Here is a 19,933-nt window from a genome sequence, read left to right as displayed (position 1 = left end):
TGGAACGAAATTCAAATGCAGATAGAAATGCGATAGAGGTGCTGAGAATGAACGAAAAAATTAGATACGACCTTAATTGAAAAAAAAAAAAAAAAATCGAGGCGTAATGTTGCCTTTATTTCAAAATCTTCTTTCATTCAAGACTTTTGTGATACAATTTGATCAAACGCGCTCTACCGTCTGGCAGACAAGTTCGGCCGTATTTTCACATCTTCGGGGCTTCTGCCTAAACCTGTCGAAATCCTTACTTACGCCCCATTTTGAATTGTTTGGGTTTGCGTGGACGAATACCCTCAAGGCAGTACCTCACTGGGAAGTTAACTGAATAATAGAGATCCACATTTGAACGAAATAACCTTGAAAATGATAGACCTTGACCTTAAAAAAATGCTCTATCTGCTAACCTATGTTTTCACTATTGTCTAACCGACTCATTTATAACTCACTCCAGTCACTCTCTCTCTCTCGTTCGTTCATTGGTTCATTTATAATTCATTTTTCTTCTATACATCATATCTCTATCCTATCCTGTACAAGGGTCAAGGCCGAGACTAAACTCATCAACAAAGTGATATGCCAAAACATTTCAAATTTCGCCGCATTAGAAACTGAAAGGAGAATACACACTGGCACTTTTTTAATAGTGAATCCGGGGAAATTAATTACAAAGAAAAACATTTTGTTTAATTGTTTGACGTAATGGTTTCAGGGTGAGACACCGCAAACCGAGGGTGTCGAGACTGACCGCAAGCAAGTTAGAATGACAAACCACAATAATTTTTTTCCACGCTTTAATTACCGTTAAACTACCTGTAATCTAGCATATTTTCTTTCTTTTGGCAAGTTTCCTGGGTTTTGTTGATGGAAATCTTAAAACGCAAGTTTATTAGCAAGGAAATATCAAGTGAAGACCTGTAAGAAATGAAACTTGCCGCTGACTGTATACATATATTACTCTCCCTTATAACAATCATTATTTTTTTTCTATAAGAGTAAATTCAGCTATATTTTTACTCTAGATTTGCTTGTAGCCGGCTCTGTTAATTCCTGGACTATGCTTCCGATCAGCTTCTGCATAACATGTTCTTTAACTCGCCCTGATAACTGAGGGCCTGGAACTGGCTACCGTGAAAAATCCCCCAGTATTACCATTAACAGGGTCTGATTGAATGTCTATCAGAAACAGAGAACTGAAAAAACTGAATTTTCCATAGGATTCAAGTATCTGCTAACTTGTAGACTCAATGTGCTACATTTGATGTCGAAAAACATCGGTTTAAGCCGTGTTTCACAAGACAGCTTTCAAAAAACGTGTTTAAACTTTGGTGTGAATAGGGTATTATTCATGGAAGTTACTCTCCTACGACCACGTATGCTACATAAAAAGGCGACTAGAGACATACGGAAATCGCCAGAACATGTTACAGAAGCTGCAAACCCATCGGTTTGTCGGTGTGCTAAGGTGAGTACCCACCTGTTCTGAACTAAAGAGTACGAACTGAAAGTGATTATTTTACCTGGATCATTCCCATTCTGATTACGTAAATTCTTCATTAGAAGCCATTTTCCATTGTGCAACCTTCATGTCAGCGCCAAGTACATGATCTCTATTGACACAAGTCAGCGTAGCATTTATCAAACTTCAAAATAGAAATACTCGCTCAAAAAAAATCTAAACAAACAAGAATAACAAAGACAACAACGGCCAGAAAAAAAAATTATGTCTAAATTTGCCCAGCAATTTTTACTTCCATTTTCGAGTCACTTCGTTTTGTTTAAATCTTATCCTTATGTGCAAGAGTATGCAAGGAAGCCTTCATTATCAACGCTGCGACAAAAGCGTTTTTCAGCCCGCGGGAAAGTCTGCGTCCTTGAGTAAGGCAGGCCGGCCAGGGGTCTGTTGGGAGTCTGACACAAATAATGAAACCTCTCTCTCTCGTCTCCAATCTTCCCGTGGGCAAAGAAATGCGCGTCCTGCAACACTACTGACGAGGACTTGCTCGCAGGCCATTGACTTCAAAGGGCAACACCAATTCCACCGTTCTCCTGTGGAGATCGACCGCTGGCATTCTCCAGAGTTACTGAGATATCTTGCAAAAGTGCGTCAATTCTGAGCTGAAGGTCTCTACTTTGCATTTCTATAAACGAATGTTCGTCCTTTAAGTTTACAAGACACTCTTTCACTTTTATAAGATCGTATCGACAGTAGTTCATTAGAGAGCACTGCTCCTGTTCTTCTAGAAAGCGGATAGACCTGCTCCAATCCTGAAATACAGAGATTTCTGAGCCTGTCTCTGTGGAATGCGCTTCACTGTCCATGTCTTTGAGTTCTCTTGGCGTACCTGTCTCCTTTTCTTGAATGGTCCTTAATCTTTGTCTGGCTATCAAGCCAAGAAACTCTACGAATTCTTCATAATTTATTCCACAACTTGCTCGTAGAATCACCTGAATGAACAAAACAAACCTGTAACCAAAAGTCTAAACTTAAAGCAACAGTTGTATCCAAACATTAGCTTTCATATTTTCCACACTGTTCTCTTAAAATTGCTATGTTACTAACAGGGAGAATTTGTTTGACAATCAGGAGCTTCTTAAACTGAGTGATCTTTTCCTTTGTTCTCATAACCTTAACTTTGGATTCAAGGGTAATCCTGTACGGAGAAATTAGAAGCCAGACACTCTTAGAGGTTCAAGGGTTAAACCAGCTTCCCCATTACCCGTCTTCAGCAATGTTTTTGAACGCTTAGAGTAGTAAACAGGAGGCTCTGCGAACAAGGCTGATTAAGTTTACGAGAAATATGAACGAAAAATTTCTACCAACTTGTGTCTAACCATTTAAAATAACAGCTCTGTGTGTCAAATCAAGGTTTTAATGATGAAATCCAAACACACAAGAATAGAAACAGAGCGACCTTGTTTCCAATTCAGACAAACAAATGAACAAAGGGGATAAGCTTCTCTACAAACTGTGGTGCTGTGTCAGTAGGGGGTATAACAAGATAGTTTGGTTGGTAAAGAGTTTATAAAGCCGACTTTTCGGGTGTTAGCCCTTCGTCAGAGCGAAACTAATACCTGGTGAAGGAGAAGGCTGAGGGAAGTCTTGCATCTTGTTAAGAAGTCAACCCAGCTTGCATGATGCGCATAATCAACACGCACGTCCTGAGTATTTATAATTTTGTCAGCTCGCCAGCAAATTGCACGAACGATCATTGTGTGTGCGAGTGGTAGTATTTGATGGAAGATTCGAACTTTGAGAATTTTTTGTGCAAGTTAGTTTTACCCTGTTGTTTATCGCAGATTGTTTTAAACCGCTCATGAACATACCTGACACTGTTGATGCCAATCTTCCATATCTCTACAGTCTTCAATGCTTTTCTGGACCTTCGTGGAGAAAACATTAAAATTCCTGAGGTTTTTGAGGCAAAAGAAATCAAGTGGATGAGCATTTCATATAGGTGCAGACTAACAAAGTGGATAGCGTTTCAGGTGCGCTCTGATTGGCTACTCAAGATCCAAATATCCTTTGCTTTTCGACTCCAAGCAATTCGCACGGGATTTGTACCCGAAACTATTGCAATATTTGGAGGAACAAGGGAGTTAAACTCATATTTTGGTGCTTTATTATCTCACTGTTTTAATGGATATATTTTTAAAAAAATATTCACCTCAGTATCGGTGGCTAGCGTTGAATATCCACCTCGTCGCTTAGCAGCTCGGTAAATATCTACCACTGACCACCTTCACTTCGGTGAATAATTGTTAATAATTAAATTTTAAATTCCGGATATTGCATTCTTGTGTTCTGATTGGTTCAATCAACTTCGGTAATCAGCTCATATACCGAATCACCTTATATGGAAACTAATTCAGCCAACTGTTTTTAAATTTTAGAACAAATTCACTAAGCTCCCATAGTATTGAAGAAAGGCGGGAATTCAAAACCGCGCCTTGTTGGCTATTTCTCGTCTCACATCCAGCGCGCGCTCATGGAATAATCGTTAATTATTTCAACCCTCTGTCGCAATCTGCTTCCAATTCAAGACCACCAGGTTAGTAAAGTTGTCGAAAACGTGAAAAAGCTCTACCACACTTCCTTATAAGTGTCACTCCATTTAGCGATTTTACTACAACGCTTCGGTTAACTCTCACTCACTTATTCGAAAGAAACACACACTGAACGTCCTGTTGTAAGCACGTGGAACAATGCCATATATGGAGAGATAGAACACGTGCCGCATACATGTTTGTTTGGTTAGGTAAAGATAAACGAAATCACTTATAAATGTCAACCAAATTAAGAATAACAAACGTATCTCAGTTTCCAACAAAGTGTAGAGACATCAGGTTATAAGCCACGAGGAATGATACTAAATTAGCCAAATTTGTAGAAAAAGACAAGCTAAATTGAGACTCCAAGCTCATTGCGAGAATAGGCTACGTGTGAATTTTCATATATCTAAAATCTTCATTCACTCGGATGTTTATTTGTACCCAATTCATTGACCAGCTCCCAGTTGGCTTGTTAGCTCAATTGGTAGAGCGCTGCACCGGTATCGCAGAGGTCATGGGTTCAAATCCCGTACGGGCCTGAAAAATTTTTTTCAGGTCCTTCTTACAACTACTAGTTTCAGTAGTGTTCTTAGCTGCGAGGATCTTCTAATTTCATCTTTCCACCGCAGTGCAAATATGTGAATTTTCATATATCTAAAATCTTCATTCACTCGGATGTTTATTTGTACCCAATTCATTGACCAGCTCCCAGTTGGCTTGTTAGCTCAATTGGTAGAGCGCTGCACCGGTATCGCAGAGGTCATGGGTTCAAATCCCGTACGGGCCTGAAATTTTTTTCAGGTCCTTCTTACAACTACTAGTTTCAGTAGTGTTCTTAGCTGCGAGGATCTTCTAATTTCATCTTTCCACCGCAGTGCAAATATGTGAATTTTCATATATCTAAAATCTTCAATAGGCTACGTGTTAAAACACATCGCGCAATACCAAAAATGGCATCAAGCCTAAAGATTTGTATGGGATTTTCACAACAAGATTATTACGCGCAAAATTTCTCAATAAAAAGCCTCATCTTATTTTCACTGGCTCGTACTTTTTGCCTGTGTCCTTGTTTTCGCCAACTATTTTTCCTCTCATAATGAAATAGCGTGACCTATTCTCACATGATCGCCAACCTAACAAAACTCTTGATTGATATACGAATTCTCTTTGTCAGTACCGAAAGAATTTTTTAGGAAAGAGTATAGAGAATATGGCTATTGATATTAGGGTGTGGAGGATCAATAACCTTTGGTCCCAGTTAAAACAACCCCCGTCCAGGAAACCGTTCCAACATACCTTGACCAGTTCATTTCTTAAATGTTCCCACATTTTAAAAATTCCACAAGCATTGGTCCAGTTGTGATTTATAGATATAGTGTCCTCCTTAAAAGTAAGAAACCATATGCATCCCAATTAGTATAGGTAACAACATGATTTTGAGTGCAATTTGGTGTTACTAGGCATGAGAAAATTTTCCAAGACAACAAAATTGCACAAGATTTTAGGGTCAGTGCAATTTGTAGATTCTGAAAAATTAGCATTTCTTATTTACATCAAACTGCTCACAAAATCATGTCAATTCTTATTAATAATTCACCTGAAAAAAAATTACAGAATTGAAACTGATGAAATTTTGACATCGCACATGCTACTTGTAATTTACACTTGTGTCACAATTTTGCTCTCATGTTACAACTTGAACTTGTTTTACATGAAAAATACACTCATTTTCAGCCAATCAGAAGAGTGCGAGTTTTTCATGTATATTATTAAAAAGTATAAATATGAAATGCATGATAATGTTCATGGTTTGATATTTTAACCCTTTAACTCCCATGAGTGACCAAGACAGAATTTCTCCTTACAATACCAATACAATATCAACCAGATAAGTGATGAGAATAAAGAAAAATATCAATTGAGGGATAATTAGTTGATCCAATACTAAATTCTCTGAACTAACATTATAAAAATTGTACGGTTGACAGGAAGGAGACTTACAAATTTGATCTGGGAGTTTAAGGGTTAAAGGGTGACTTAACCTTTTCAACATTTCCCTAAAGTATGCTAAACCTTCAACTACAGACTATGGATTCATGAAAAAAAAAACATTTTGGATTTACTTAGGTACTGACACTAAATGAGAATTAGTGTTACTTACCAAGTTTATTACTTGATGGTGCCATCCACTGAAAAAGTAACAATTTAACCTTTTAACTCCCAAAGGTTATTTACATTTAACCTTTCCATAGAATATAAATATTTTTTTCCAGCATACAGGTAGTGAGAAAACTCAAACTTACCAGGTAGGGTTTTTATCTTGATCTAACACTAAAGTCTTGTAACTTATTTTTCAAGGAAATGTGTAGCAGCAAGAGGGGAGAGTTATCATTCAGATCTTGGGTGTTAAAGGGTTAAGTTTGGCAACCTTACACCATGTGTGATAGACTACTTGAACCCACTGTTTTCTCAAAAATCTGACCAAGGTTAAGTCTGTGTATTATGCACAAAAAGAGCAGTAAGGGAAGGACTGTAAAAAAAAAACTTCTGAAACTACTAAGCTGGGAAGGACAAGGCAAAATGTGCTGTTTTAAGTACTAGCAACAATGAAATTGGGGAGTAAAAATGATTTCTTAAAAAATACCTTAAATGAAAAAGTTCCCCTCCCTATTATAGCTTTTTTTGTGGTGGATTCATCTTGTTCTTTGCCTAAAATTAAGCAAGGCCACAATAAAGCAATTTAAGGCAATATTCCAACAATACCTTGGCACAAAGATGATCTCTCCCTCTCTTTGTACCACTGTAAGTGGCTTTACAGCACTATCAAATTCTGGAAATTGGCATCTGTCACTCATATCATCAGATGTGATGTCATATGCCAGGTTACCTAGTCTATCAATCAAATATTTCTCTTGACCAGGAGGGTAAATCAGCCATTTTTTGCATCCACATATATTGGCAGACCAACTGTATGACCTTTAAACAAAGCATAATTACCGGTAACATTAACTTTTTAAAGTCTTAAATAACTAGTTGACACATATTCCTTCCTTGTGTATTTAACTCTTTTACTCCTGAGAGAGTCAGAAGAGTGACTAGCACCTAATTTCTCCATACATGTCCATAAATACACCCAAACCACTATGATTTGTCTACAGTTGTTGACAAATCGACACACACCGGAAGTCGAATCATGTGTCAACATACTGAAAGTGGAGGGTGGTAAGCAATGTGTGAAAATGAGTAGCACGGTATACCAGAAGTCGAATCATGCATTAACATACTGGAAGTCAAAGGGCATGAGCAATGTGTGAATATGAGTTGCATGAAAAGACAAAATGACAACATGGACCAAGTGAAACGCCAACTGTTCATAGATGAAGCATACCTGAAGACATCTGCGTGAAAAGGAGTCCTGAAAACATCAACAAAAACAAAAATAAGCATGTATAATTACCCATCAACAACTACATTGTTAAGTGGAGGTTTGGTGCATGAGATTTCCAGGAGCTTCCACTATTGGCAGCTAGCTCCTAAATGGAGACTGCTCCCATGGCTGGCAAATCCTGGCAACCCAGCTATGAGCCCCCATACTGGAAAGGGCAACAGGCACCCAACACACTGATAAAGCAGTGTAAACAGGGAGGGAAGGGGTGAGGAAAACTGCCCAGATGATGAGCTGCCACTCCAAACAACACTGAAAGTTCACACTCATAGTAAACGCAAGAATGCTTCAAATAAGGAGCAACTGGAATTCCAACACATGCGCATGTGTAAAAAAAAAGGCTGATTGTAAGAGAATGCTGAATGGATGCTCTTTGTTGTTAACTCCTTTAAATTGCTCTTAACTGCATTTAAAACCTCAGTTCCCAAGTCACCTTGTGTGACTCTTACTTCATGCTTCGCAATCTCCTGCATGCATCCATAACTCAATGGTTGCATGCTGTTGCTTACCATTTCTTAATTTGCCTGAGTCATTTCTCGCTTAACACTGTTCGTCTACTTTTGTTATTTTCTTGCTAAAATCTCTAAATGAAAAGTCAATGTCAAGCATATCACCTCACCAGCTGCCTTTAGGACCCATGTATACAAAGCGGTAGTCATCAGACACATCAGAACGCTTGTCCCAGAACTCATTCAACCAATCAGATTTAAAATAGACTGGTGTTTCATAGGCCTTGTATGATGGAAAAGCCCTGTCATATAAACCATTATAAAAGAACATTCAGCAAAAGATTTATTGAAAAAGGCTTTTTTTTACCCCTTGTCAAAGTCCATCTCCGACTTTTCCTAAGATCTGTACCCTTACAACAACAAAACTGACAATAACTGATAAGAAAATAAGCTATTTCATCCAACATGACATCCAGTTATTAATTTTTTTTTGTGAGTTTATCATACATAGAGTGAGTGAAAGCCTACAAAAAATATTTAAATCTGAAAAGAAAATAACTCTTGATCTCCAATGACTAACTAAAAGGACAATTTTTTTTACTCAAAATATTACAATATTAATGATACAGACAGTGAAATGTGAATAGACTTACTTACAAAAGTGCCAGTCTTTAAGATAGAGTATTTGACTGGAGTCATCGCCACCTATTGATTACAACAAAAATACAGATGCACTCCATTGGAATTGCAAAGAGTGTAAACAAAGGTATTTAATCACACACAAAAAAATGTGCTTTTACTTCCAACTCAATAAAGTTATTAAGATTCAAATTGTGTCCTCTTCAAAAATACAGAAACTTGTATAACTGAAACACTACTCTTCAGTTTTAATTCCTAAATACCGAAATAAGAGGTTGGTATCAGAACTCTAAGATTTTCAAGCCATATCATGACAGCTGATTTAAAAAATAAGCAATGAAAAAACTCAATGCCCCCCTCACTTAGAGACATTTTTTGTCTAGCATCAAAAAGTATACTCTCATGGGAACGTCACATCTCGTATTCAACAATTAAAATGGCAGAGTATACCTTCAGATCTGTTTTTCCAATAGTCACAAAACTCTTTCACTGGCATCTCTTCCTTGACTTGACTGCCATATTTTTCTTGACAACAGTTAGCAACAGGTGCTACAGCATGGCCTACAGTACAAAACACATAACCAATAAGTGGTAATTAGCCATCTGGATGAGTTAAGTGCCTGCAAAACAGAGCAATGTTATTTTTTTAGACTTTTAAGGTAAGTGAAGGTATGAACAATTTAGATGTTAAACACTGAGAACAGGCAAAGGGGGAGGGGAGGGGGAGGCATAGAAGAGGGATTAGGGGGGTAGGAGTACTTGTGGGATTAGTATGTCCTGATGATTTAGAAAAACAGAAAAATCTGGTACAAAAGCCGGTTCACTTCTCTGAGATGTTGAGCTAACATCAATATAAGAGCTGAATTACCAAATTCTTTCATGAAAAAGCCAAAATTTGGCCTCCCGTTTATGACCCATTCCTTCCGACTTCTCCAATGTTTGGTAAGCTCGCTAGAAAAAATGCAGAGCTGATTGGCCTCCATATAATCTCTAAAAAACTCCTCGTACTTTAAATCACTCAGACGCTTTAATTCATCCATGACGTCGTCTTCCTGAAGGCCTACCTCTATAACCTCTGCGCCATCCCATTTTGCGCATAGTTTTATTACTGAGTTTGCTGTACTGTTTTGCTCTTACTGCAGCCTCTCCTCCGCATAATGACGTCACCAAGATGGAGGGTTGTCCACGGTCTTTAATGTTAAATGTGGACTTAAAAGAGAGCTTTCCTACGGAATTTACCCCACCATTGAAAACGGTACCATGAGATAAATGTATTTAATTTATTTAAAGCTATTTTTGTGGTTTAAATCTGCTAACATCGGGCTTATCTTTAGTATATTCGAGACCACTACAACGAAGATGCGGACTCGTACAAGAATGAATGCTCTCAGTTGGAACAACTTCGAACGGTGAGCTTTTTTTTATAACCCCCCCTCCTACTTATTGTGATGCTTCGGTGATTAACTGAGTTTATTTAGCAACATCTGATCTCTGTTAGGTAAGTAGGTATACAGCTACAGAAATGTATATGTACGTGTATTTTTTACGTCAAATTTGCGCTTCAGTGACAGTTTTGAATTTCTAGCTTAATACGTGCTTGTTATTTGTTTCAAACAGAAATTGTGTAAACGTTAACGCTCTGATGATTATTTTCAGTATCATTTTTACTTCTCTATGCTTTTTCGGTTGATAGATCGATTCAGCCCGAATTTTCGTTCTTTCTTGTTGAAGTTTGCAATTATAAAAATTACATGTATATTTCGAATTCTCTATTTTAAGTACGTAATTTACGACTATTACACAGATGACATAATATTCGTAACTATGTTATCGTTGAGTGTTGAAGTTACTTAGCACTAATTATGGCAACAATTTTTGACCTCGTCAATATGTCTCGAATAATTTGAAACTCCCCAGGAAATGATTGTCATGACAAAGTACGCGAATTGAGACTTTTTTTTAAACTTGTCTTCGTTTTAGTCATGTATTTTTTTTTATGATAGCAAACACGCAGAAGCATAATAATACACACATGTATATGAGCAATCACTGTAATTTGGTCAGATTTCCTTGAGAGGATATAAGTTGCAGTATGCTTTGGAAATCGTCACAAATTTTTGGACAACTTCCTTGGTCAGAATATCAAGTATCAATTCTCAAGTCTCTGCTTTTTTATCTGTCACTTCGATTTATGATTTAAAGTAAGATAATTCACGCTGTCTTTGTATTGGAATGATCCTATCAAGCATCAGATTTTCATTTTATAAATGATGTTAAACATATTACGTTTTTGGATTCTGCATATTATATAATATGGAAGCATTATTGACTGAGCTTGTCTGGTCAAGATACATGAAGATGGATATTGGTTACTTTGCATTTGTATTGTCTAGGTCCATGAAAATGCAAAACAAGGAACAAGGTTAATATTTAGCCATCTTGACTGAACAAGCATGATCAACAATGGATTTATTTTGAATCAAATAGATTTTGCTTTTTTAATAAGAATCAAGAATGAAGCAAGAGCCCGTATCAAAAGCTAGCTGCATTTGTAGCACAACAAGCTTATCAAAGTTGTTTATGTTGTCCTTGTTTTGACTGTCTTCTGCTTTATGTAACTTCATTGCTGAAATTGTCTTAAAATGAGGACATTTTTTAAGTCTGCTTCAAGAGCATGCAACTTTTTTTCTCAATGTGGCAATCCTGCTCAGTTACTCAATCAGAACACAGGATTTGCTTTTAATAGCCCAAAGGTGTTGCCGGCTATTTGATACGATGAAATTTAAGATTGTGGTCTGTCAGGATCAACTGTTTCAATGGTGTTTAGTATAGGTTGCGAGGAAAAACTAGAGCAGTCACTACTCATTCTTTTTCAACTGTTTTAACTAATTTGATGGTGATTGAAAGAGCTTATAAATCAAATCAACTGAACAAGGGTTTTAGCAATAGAATATGGAAAAACTGAAATCAACCCAGAACAGTTGATCAACATAGAACATAGAAAGATATTGGTTGTAGGATACCCCAGGAAATTTCTTGTTATATTGTTACAGACAGCATTGATTGACCATGTTGTTTTTATTTTTATCTAGGCCTCTCTTCGGCCATCACATGATCACTCAGGGTGCAGTACACTACGGCGGTATTATGCTCAGCTGCAATTTTTACAATCCAGATTTCCACTGGGTGAAGGAGGAGCAGTTAATGTGCAGTTTACATGGTGTGTACATGTACTTGTTTAAAATTCAAATTCAAATTCTTTCAAACTACTTGTAAATGTATTGGGGTATAATTTGTAAACATTTTGTTCAGAAAGTTAACTCAATTGAAACTCAGATAAATTACATATACATTCTTTCATACTTGACGTGAGCCTTGAGAATCGAGGATTGAGGAAAGAGTTTCAAGGAACTATCTACTTACAATTGAATAGTACTGTAATTGTAAAACTCATTCAAAATAATTTTAAACCTATGGTTAACCCTTTAACTCCCAAGATTTCATGAGTAATTCTCCTTACAGTTTGCCATACAATTTATGTGATGTTAGTTTGGAGAATTTGGAATTGGATCAACCAATAATCCCAAAGTTGATATTTTCCATTATTTTCATTACTTGTCTTCTTGATATTGTACTAATAATGTAACAAGAAATTCTGTCTAGGTCACAAGTGGAACTTAAAGGGTTAAATTCAAACTATAATATAATTATGCCTTTTTTTCAATTCCCATATTTGTTGGTTTATATGCCTTGTTGCTGAACCATTTGCAAAGGGAACATGTTATGGTATACAGTGTTCAAATATTTCTGATATTTCTAAAAAATCTCAAAAGGCTTAACTCAAACCTCTCCATTTGTTTTTCACTACACTCAAGGAACAGCAATTTCAAAATCTCGTTCAAAATGGGTACGCCTGTTATTGTGGAGTACTAATGCTTTGAAAATGGTTTTCTATAAATATTTATTAATATTAGTATGAGTATTATTATTAGTACAATCATCATTGATTATTTTTTGTTGTTGTTATTATTACTAAATGACTGACAAAGTTCAAATTTCTTATTTTAATGAATTTGTTTTGAAAGGACTGATCTCTATTCAGAGGAACCAATCTCATTGTCTGATATAAGATTTGAACAAGCTGCCATTCTTCATAACTTAGGTAAGACTGATTGTTAGTAGTGTACATCCTAACAACTTCCAAGTTATTACTGTCAGTAACAGTTGCAGGGTTTGAGCTAGTATTTGATCACTGAGGGACAATTTGTCCCCTTAGCAAAAATTTTGGAGGACATTTTCATTTTTAGGGGGAAAGACAAATTAATTTTTATTCGACATTTTCTTTTTTTACATTCATACAGGCAAGCCGACAAAAACATTTTTTTTACCTGATCCTTGTAAGACTTGTAATACAAGAAAAGTGATACAAAAAAGAAAAGTTATGTTATTGATGTCAAATTTCTTTTTCTCGTCATATTTAAACAGAGGATCAATGACTATGCTTTATACTTCAAAACATTACACAGCAGAATCTCGTCCCGGCATCGCCTTGTAAACTTCAATTCCTTACTTAATCACTGGTAAACGTAAATGTACTAATTCTTCAGTTGGTTCTAGCCCAAACATCAAGGGCTGTAGAAAAGAGTTGCTGCAGACTTGAGGTTCTAAAATTTGTACACCCTTCTGCCCTTGCAAAGGGGTTTGTCTTCTTAGATTTCCGACAAAAATAGCAGAACATCGCCTCTTTTTCATAGCGCAACCATGTGTGATCTCGCAACCAAGTTTTCAGGAAAGTTCGTGATTTTTTTGGTTTCCTTCGAGCCTCATTCATTTCTTCCTGATTAATACACTGTTCTTCTTCTGTATCATTTTTCTCTAATTCACTCTGGCTTCGATTCAGAGCGAAAAAGCTTTCTAATGTTTGAACACGTTTTCGATGTGACATGTTGCTGCGCTTTTCACAAACATGCGAATTTTGAAGTTCAAAAGCCAACTGACGATTGGGTTTTGTCGCTGCCGTCAATCATCTTAACGGAACTCTTAGGAAACAAAATTTTACTTTCACGGATTCAAAAGGTCATGGTTTGTGATTTGTCATTGGTGGATTTCAATCCGTTTCGTGTGTTTCTGTGTTTCGAGGTTCGTTGCTTGTGATCGTAATTATGATTGAGGGCAGCGAAAAAACGTAATTGTGAAGGCGGCTTTTGAACTTTTGAGTTCGCATGTTTGTGAAAAGTGTAGTAAAGATTGCCACGTGCATTCACCACGCTTGGTTGAGCATGAGACGTACGTGTTCAGTTAAGTGTGACTGAAACGTGACTTTAGAATGAACTTTAAACGTGCAAGAAAATATACTTTCCACGTTCTGTTTTAGCTTGCAATTTCTGTACCGAGATAAAACTCTTTGTGTGTGCTTCCTTTCGAGTTTTTTCCCTAAATTTTGAAAGGGACAAATTGTCCCCTTGACCGTTTTTTTAAGGGACAATTTCAATTGCAGTGCGGGATTGGCACAATGGCGCGGCCTGGCTCAAACCCTGCAGTTGTCATTCAATAATGGTGACAGAATCTCTCAGTGTTTATAGGATTTGATATCATATTCCCCCTCTGGTATCTTTGCAGGATAGTTTCGATTAATGTTTTTTAGACAATTCATTTTACAACAGTTTATTGTTTATGTGATATACTAGAGAGACAATTATGGATAGTAAAACTACTATGTTACATTCTCCATGACATACTATAGACTATTAAACATACAGTACTCTCATAAAAGAAGACATCCTTTCTTTGCAGCTGCTCTACACTCTCAGCTAGGATGCCAAGAGGACAGAACAGCAGAGGAGGTTTGTTTAGTTCTGATTGTTAGTCTATTTCTGTTTGCAGGATAATTTATGGATATTTTAGGGAGAAGTTCCATGTTAATCACCTCTGGGAATTAAAGGTTTCATTTTTTAAATTGCAGTATTCAAAGAATTTGCAACCTTGGGAACAGCTGTTAACCCTTTGTACCCTAACATCAGTATCCATACTTTTCTCATACATTCCCTTTGTTATTGACAAGGGGAATTCGTTCAACAATCAAAGCTACTTAAGATGGTGACCATTTCCTTTATTCTGATGATCTTGATGAATGATTCAGTAGTTTTACTGTAAGGAGGAATTAGATGCAAGTCACCCTTAGGGTTTTTAGGTGTTGAAGCACTCATGCAAAACTGTGACAATTCTCTGAGTGTGTCTAATATCACCAATCAGCTGCTGATGTGTCACTCACCTTTTTCTATTTCTACAAGCAACCATGTATTATTCTCCGTTTAATTATTGTCGTCAAGAACATATGTCTCATTTGATGTTTTGGTGTGTTGTACTATCAATTTTTTTGATGAGTTGTGCTGTATTTTGACAAACTCACAATATTAATGATATGTATTAATTTTATTATTTTTCAGGGCATGAAAGTAGCATGCACTCATTTCCAAGCTGCTGCTGGAATTTTTCAGTTCCTCAAGGTAAATTCCCAAGTTTAATGTTAATTATAGTTACACTTAAATTCCTTCCTCTACATTAACCCTTTTAATCCCAAGATCTTATTTGAAGTTCTCCTTACTGTCTGCCATACAATTCTTAGAATGTTAGCTCTGAGAATTTGGCACTGAATCAACTAATAATCCCCAAGCTGATATTTTTCTTAATTCTCATCACTTGTCCGTTTGATATTGTATTGATTTGGTATGGAGAAATTCTGTCTTGGTCATTTATGGGAGTTAAAGAGTTAATATGATATAGGTAACCTTACATGCTGTTCTTGTTGTCATGCTTTATCAAGGCTCCATCTGAGCCCAATTTGATATCTTTTGATTAATTATTCTAATATCACTAGCTAATCTGGTTATGTTGTGTAGACTTATTTGAAATGAAACAGTGATATTTAACCCTTTAACTGGTAGAAGTGACTAACATGTAACTTCTCCCTGTAACATTCGTATGTTATCGAGCAAAACAATATGAGAAAACTCAAACATATCAAGTAGAAGTTGTTATCTTGAGCTAACATTACATTCCTGTAAGTATTTTACAAGGAAACGTGTAGCAGATAGTGGGGAGAATTATCAATTAGATCTTGGGAGTAACAAGGTCAAAAGTGAACCTAGTGACAAAATTATAATTATCAAGCCTTTTTTTTTCTTTTTCTAAAAAGGAAACCCTATGAACTTCCCAAAAAGTGATTAATGATGATAATGTGTCTTCCTAACAATGTCAACACATATAATATTATTAAGAATCAAAGTATCAGCTAGAATGTGATATCTTGATACAAAATAAATTTTCCACACTAGGAAATTTACATTAAGCATTTAGAAGGGACAAACATCAACTCAATTTTAGGACTTGGATCTCAGGATCTGGGATGCATTCATATGGCATAAGTGGAAGACTCTGACTTCCAAGTGTGATGGTCAGATTTGTTCTGAGATTTATAAAACAATGAAAAGCATTTGAAGCCAACTTATTTTGGTTTAATTTATAGGTTGGCTCTTTCTGTAGAACTGAACATTTTATTGTAAGTTTAAGCTGCTCAACTGCTTCTTCTGCTTTTGAACTTTTCTTTGTGTGTGTGTTTTTTTGTTGAGGCTCTTCATGATTGCTGGTAACATGTCTACCTTGAAAATTGTTTAAAATTTTTTTATGTTGCAGGATCACTTTGCCAGTGATGCATTTTTTGATATGGCTGGCAATCTGCTTCAGCTGTACATCAATGTAATGCTGGTAAGATGATAAATCCTAGGCATGCAAATCACTATATGCCAGTTATTTTATGTGTTGTTTAATAACATGTTATTTTGAAATACTAATTAAAATATATTGGTTTCAATTACTAACACCAATGTCAGGCTTAAAACAAGTTACTCAAATATGTCTCAGAAGGCTGGAAATCATGTCTTGAAGAGTTTAAAATTTCACCTCTGGACCCTGTAGAAGGACAAGTTGCCTTGCAATACACCATTGTCCAATTGAAAGGCTCAGATCAAGAACGATCCCTTGATTTTTCGGCCATTTTTGAAAGTGTTCAGAAGTAGTTGAATTTTGGCATGTGGACTTAGTTTTACTCTATATACACTGTTTTGTTTTTTTTTTCACTGGTTTGCGCTTCGTTTTCGAGAAATAATGTATGCAAAAAACCTTGAATTTCGTAGTGGCTTTCATTGAATGAAGCCGAAACAAAAGAAGCCTTTTGTTTCATCAAAACAATACAGCCCCCGAGAACTTGCATATTCATAACCAGCTTAAAGAAAGAGCATGTTTTTTGTTTTGAGTTTAAAACACCCTTTACCAAACGTAAATTATAAGCTTTATAACGCATGGATAAATTTAGTAATTCATGAATTGATTTATTAGATCAAAAATTGAATAAAGTAAAGCTGTTATCTACAGAAGTTAGATTTAGGCAATAGTTATTGCAGTTACTAATAAAATTCATTTACTAATTTTTAATTGGCTGGTAATGCTTTCATTTTAGGGACAAGCACAGGAGTGTCTATTAGAGAAGTCAATTTTAGATTCCCGCAAGGACTCACTGATAGCAAGAATAAGTATGCAGGTACTGTCTCACTAGATACTAATAATTATCAATCAGTAATGAACAGTGATATTTTGTCAGTAGTAAATATATGTAATACTCAATTCCAGTAGGAGTCTGTAGAAAAGCCAGCTGTCACTTGTGATGCAAGCCCAGGAATGCTTGCAAGCTTAACCCTTTAACTCCCATAAAGTGACCAAGACAGAATTTCTCCTTACAATATCAATACAATATCAAGCAGACAAGTGATAAGAATACCGAAAATATCAATTTAGGGATTATAAGTTGATCTAATTCCAAATTCTCCAAACAAAAACCACAAGAACTGTATAGTAGACAGTAAGGAGAATTACTAATGAGATCTTGAGAGTTAAAGGTGAGAATAAGTGCAGTACAGATCAGAGTAATAGTGAATTTTGTATGCTAGACTGCAAGGAAGGTTTCAAATAGTTGGCATCAAAAAGGAAAATTACAAGTTACTACTGTTTAAAGTATTTTTTTGGAAGAGTGGAGGAAAGCAGTAGATGATTAACATCCCTTTATGTTCCTCTTTGTTATACACTGTTAGTAGTGTTTATGCCTGTATCAATAATACTAATAAGTTTAACCCACAGTTGTGTGTGCTCTAGTTGATGGCTTGTGATTTCCTTGAAGCACAACACATGATTGTTTATTTCTCTTCATTTGTTAGTTGTTTTCTTGACAAATGTTTGATTTCAATTTCTTCAATTCCTCAGGTACATGATTATTACAATCAAGCCCTACAGTTTTTGGAATCTCAAGGTCCATCCTATGTTGGATTCCGGAAAGCTAAGGTAGATGTACAGTATACTTGCCATAGATAATTGCAGGTGAAATTAAGTCTGGCATGATGATGATACATTCTAGTTTTCTGCAGAGGCCTTCTCAGGTGCACACCCCATTAACCCCCAGAACTGATTAACACATAACTTCTCCCTGTGATATCCATACATTATCCAGCAACCAGTTAATAAGAATACTCAAATTTATCAGGTAGAGGTTGTTATCTTGATCTAGCATTAAATTCTCATAACAAATTTACGGGGAATGTGTTGCAGCTAGAGAGGAGAATTAGCAATCAGATCTTGCGGGTTTAAGGGTTAAGGAAGGTGGCTGTTATACATATTAAAAAGCTGTGGATGCAAGGGTGTAATACAACAGTTTGTTTTTTTTAATACTATTTTCGAAAAAAAAATTCTTACAGCAGCACAGAGGAACCACAAATCAGTTGTTAACAAACCTATAAATCAAGCACACTATGGCTCATTGAGTACATCAGTTTGTACAACTGGTGTTGTGGTGATCTCCATTGTTATGGAGAGGTACATACTGATGGAGGTTTGAACTGCACTGTTGTTATCATACTGACAATTAATCTCTCCCAACAGCTTTGGACCAAGAGTCTCAAGATAAAGTGCTGTCATTACCTTGCTGTGTCATATGTGAGTATAAAACTGTATGTGTAACAACAGGCCTATGAAAAGATGCATTGAAAGCCTTTTTGTTGTAGAGTAGAGAAACTTTTGTAGCACTTGATAATAATTTTCTTATTATTAATGATACATTGCAAAATATTAAATTATATTTAACAATTTAGGAGACAGTACTGTTCCTTTAAATTTCCTATATTTTATTGCAGATATACATGTCAAATAATGCAGATGAAAATCAAAAATTTGGCGAGAAGGTAACAATTCTATTGTGATATAAATTTTATGGTTAATGAACTTGGTAATAAATTAGAAACATTTTTTGAAATACATTCCATATTGCCATGTGTCTGTTCAGTAATAGATCACATATGACATAAAAAATGAGTTAACCCTTTAACCCCCGATAGTGACCAGCATCTAATTTCTCCCAACAGTATAACCTCTGCATCACACAGTAAGGTCATGAGAATAAAGGAAATGATCACCAACTAAATAATTATTCTCTTGACTGATAAACAAATTCTTTTTGTTAGCACCTTAGGAAATGTATAGAAAACAGTTGGAGAATATGCATGCTGATGTTAGAGTGTAAAGAGTTAAGAACAGAAAGTGGCACATGGTTTAGGCCAGTATGTCACTGATGGTCTCATCACATTTTGATATCCTCTGTGATCTAGTCCTGAAAAGACCCACATCAACATGGATTCTATTTTTTTTATTTAATGAAGAAGCAAAAGGGTGTTATTGGTGATGTCATAAATGCATCTGTCCTCCAATCAGTCATATGTAAGAACCAATTGAATTACTTAGTTTGGCTTATTACATACAAACTTTTGTTGTGAACCCTTTCATTCCCATAATCTCATCAGTAATTCTCCTTACTATCAGCCATACAATTCTCATGATGTTAGTTCTGAGAATTTGGTATTGGATCAACTGATAACCCCCTTATTGATTTTTGTTCTGAATTCTCACCACTCGTCCACTTGATACTGTATTGGTATTGTGAGGTGAAAGCCTGCCTTGGTCACCCATGGGAATTAAAGGGTTAATGGACTATCAAAATCAGTTAAACACAGGTTACTTCAGTAAATGTGAATGAAACAACAGTTAGAAATTTGGTTCTGTTGAACTTTGCCGCAGCAGCCTCCCTGAGGCAGGTGGCCTTTGCAGTGATGCTTCAGTCAAAGAAACAGTATATTCTGAGTATTGCAAATTGGAGTTTACTGGTTTTTATTTGTTGCTTAAGTTAGTTTTAATGTGGGAAATTTTGAATGTGACATGTGATGACAGAGCATTAACTGTTGTATGAACCTTTGGG

The 19,933-nt window shown here is 36.0% G+C and overlaps 2 protein-coding genes across 4 annotated transcripts in view; one reads left to right on the top strand and one right to left on the bottom strand.

The window, feature by feature from the left end:
• Nucleotides 1-751: 751 nt before the first annotated feature.
• On the bottom strand, nt 752-9,647 carry LOC131768335 (2-oxoglutarate and iron-dependent oxygenase JMJD4). 2 transcript variants are annotated; one of them, XM_059084067.2, is made up of 10 exons: nt 9,452-9,647; nt 9,034-9,144; nt 8,598-8,649; nt 8,115-8,246; nt 7,439-7,465; nt 6,814-7,026; nt 6,212-6,239; nt 5,347-5,433; nt 3,325-3,381; nt 752-2,445 (listed from the first exon to the last, which is right to left on the bottom strand). In XM_059084067.2, the coding sequence occupies exons 1-10, from the start codon at nt 9,621-9,623 to the stop codon at nt 2,017-2,019; spliced, it is 1,308 nt and encodes a 435-aa protein (XP_058940050.2). In that variant the 5' UTR covers nt 9,624-9,647; the 3' UTR covers nt 752-2,016. The 2 variants fall into 2 exon arrangements, with proteins under 2 accessions (XP_058940050.2, XP_066016781.1); XM_066160684.1 differs by having other exon boundaries at nt 9,034-9,203; nt 9,592-9,640.
• A 102-nt stretch (nt 9,648-9,749) lies between these two features.
• The window catches only part of LOC131770150 (uncharacterized), a 32,738-nt gene continuing 22,554 nt past the window's right edge, over nt 9,750-19,933 (top strand). The window contains exons 1-12 of one of the 2 annotated variants that reach the window (XM_059085852.2): nt 9,750-9,838; nt 9,918-9,992; nt 11,676-11,803; nt 12,669-12,745; nt 14,377-14,426; nt 15,030-15,089; nt 16,109-16,141; nt 16,276-16,347; nt 17,099-17,179; nt 17,896-17,973; nt 18,568-18,621; nt 18,819-18,866. In XM_059085852.2, the coding sequence (XP_058941835.2) occupies nt 9,755-9,838; nt 9,918-9,992; nt 11,676-11,803; nt 12,669-12,745; nt 14,377-14,426; nt 15,030-15,089; nt 16,109-16,141; nt 16,276-16,347; nt 17,099-17,179; nt 17,896-17,973; nt 18,568-18,621; nt 18,819-18,866 (840 nt within the window). In that variant the 5' untranslated portion in view covers nt 9,750-9,754. The remainder of the gene's footprint in view (nt 9,839-9,917; nt 9,993-11,675; nt 11,804-12,668; nt 12,746-14,376; nt 14,427-15,029; nt 15,090-16,108; nt 16,142-16,275; nt 16,348-17,098; nt 17,180-17,895; nt 17,974-18,567; nt 18,622-18,818; nt 18,867-19,933) is intronic. The other variant, XM_059085853.2, reaches the window with a different exon arrangement.

The sequence above is a fragment of the Pocillopora verrucosa genome, chromosome 13 (assembly GCF_036669915.1).
Source record: "Pocillopora verrucosa isolate sample1 chromosome 13, ASM3666991v2, whole genome shotgun sequence".
Classification (NCBI taxonomy): domain Eukaryota; kingdom Metazoa; phylum Cnidaria; class Anthozoa; order Scleractinia; family Pocilloporidae; genus Pocillopora; species Pocillopora verrucosa.
This window is presented reverse-complemented; position numbering and strand designations above follow the sequence as displayed.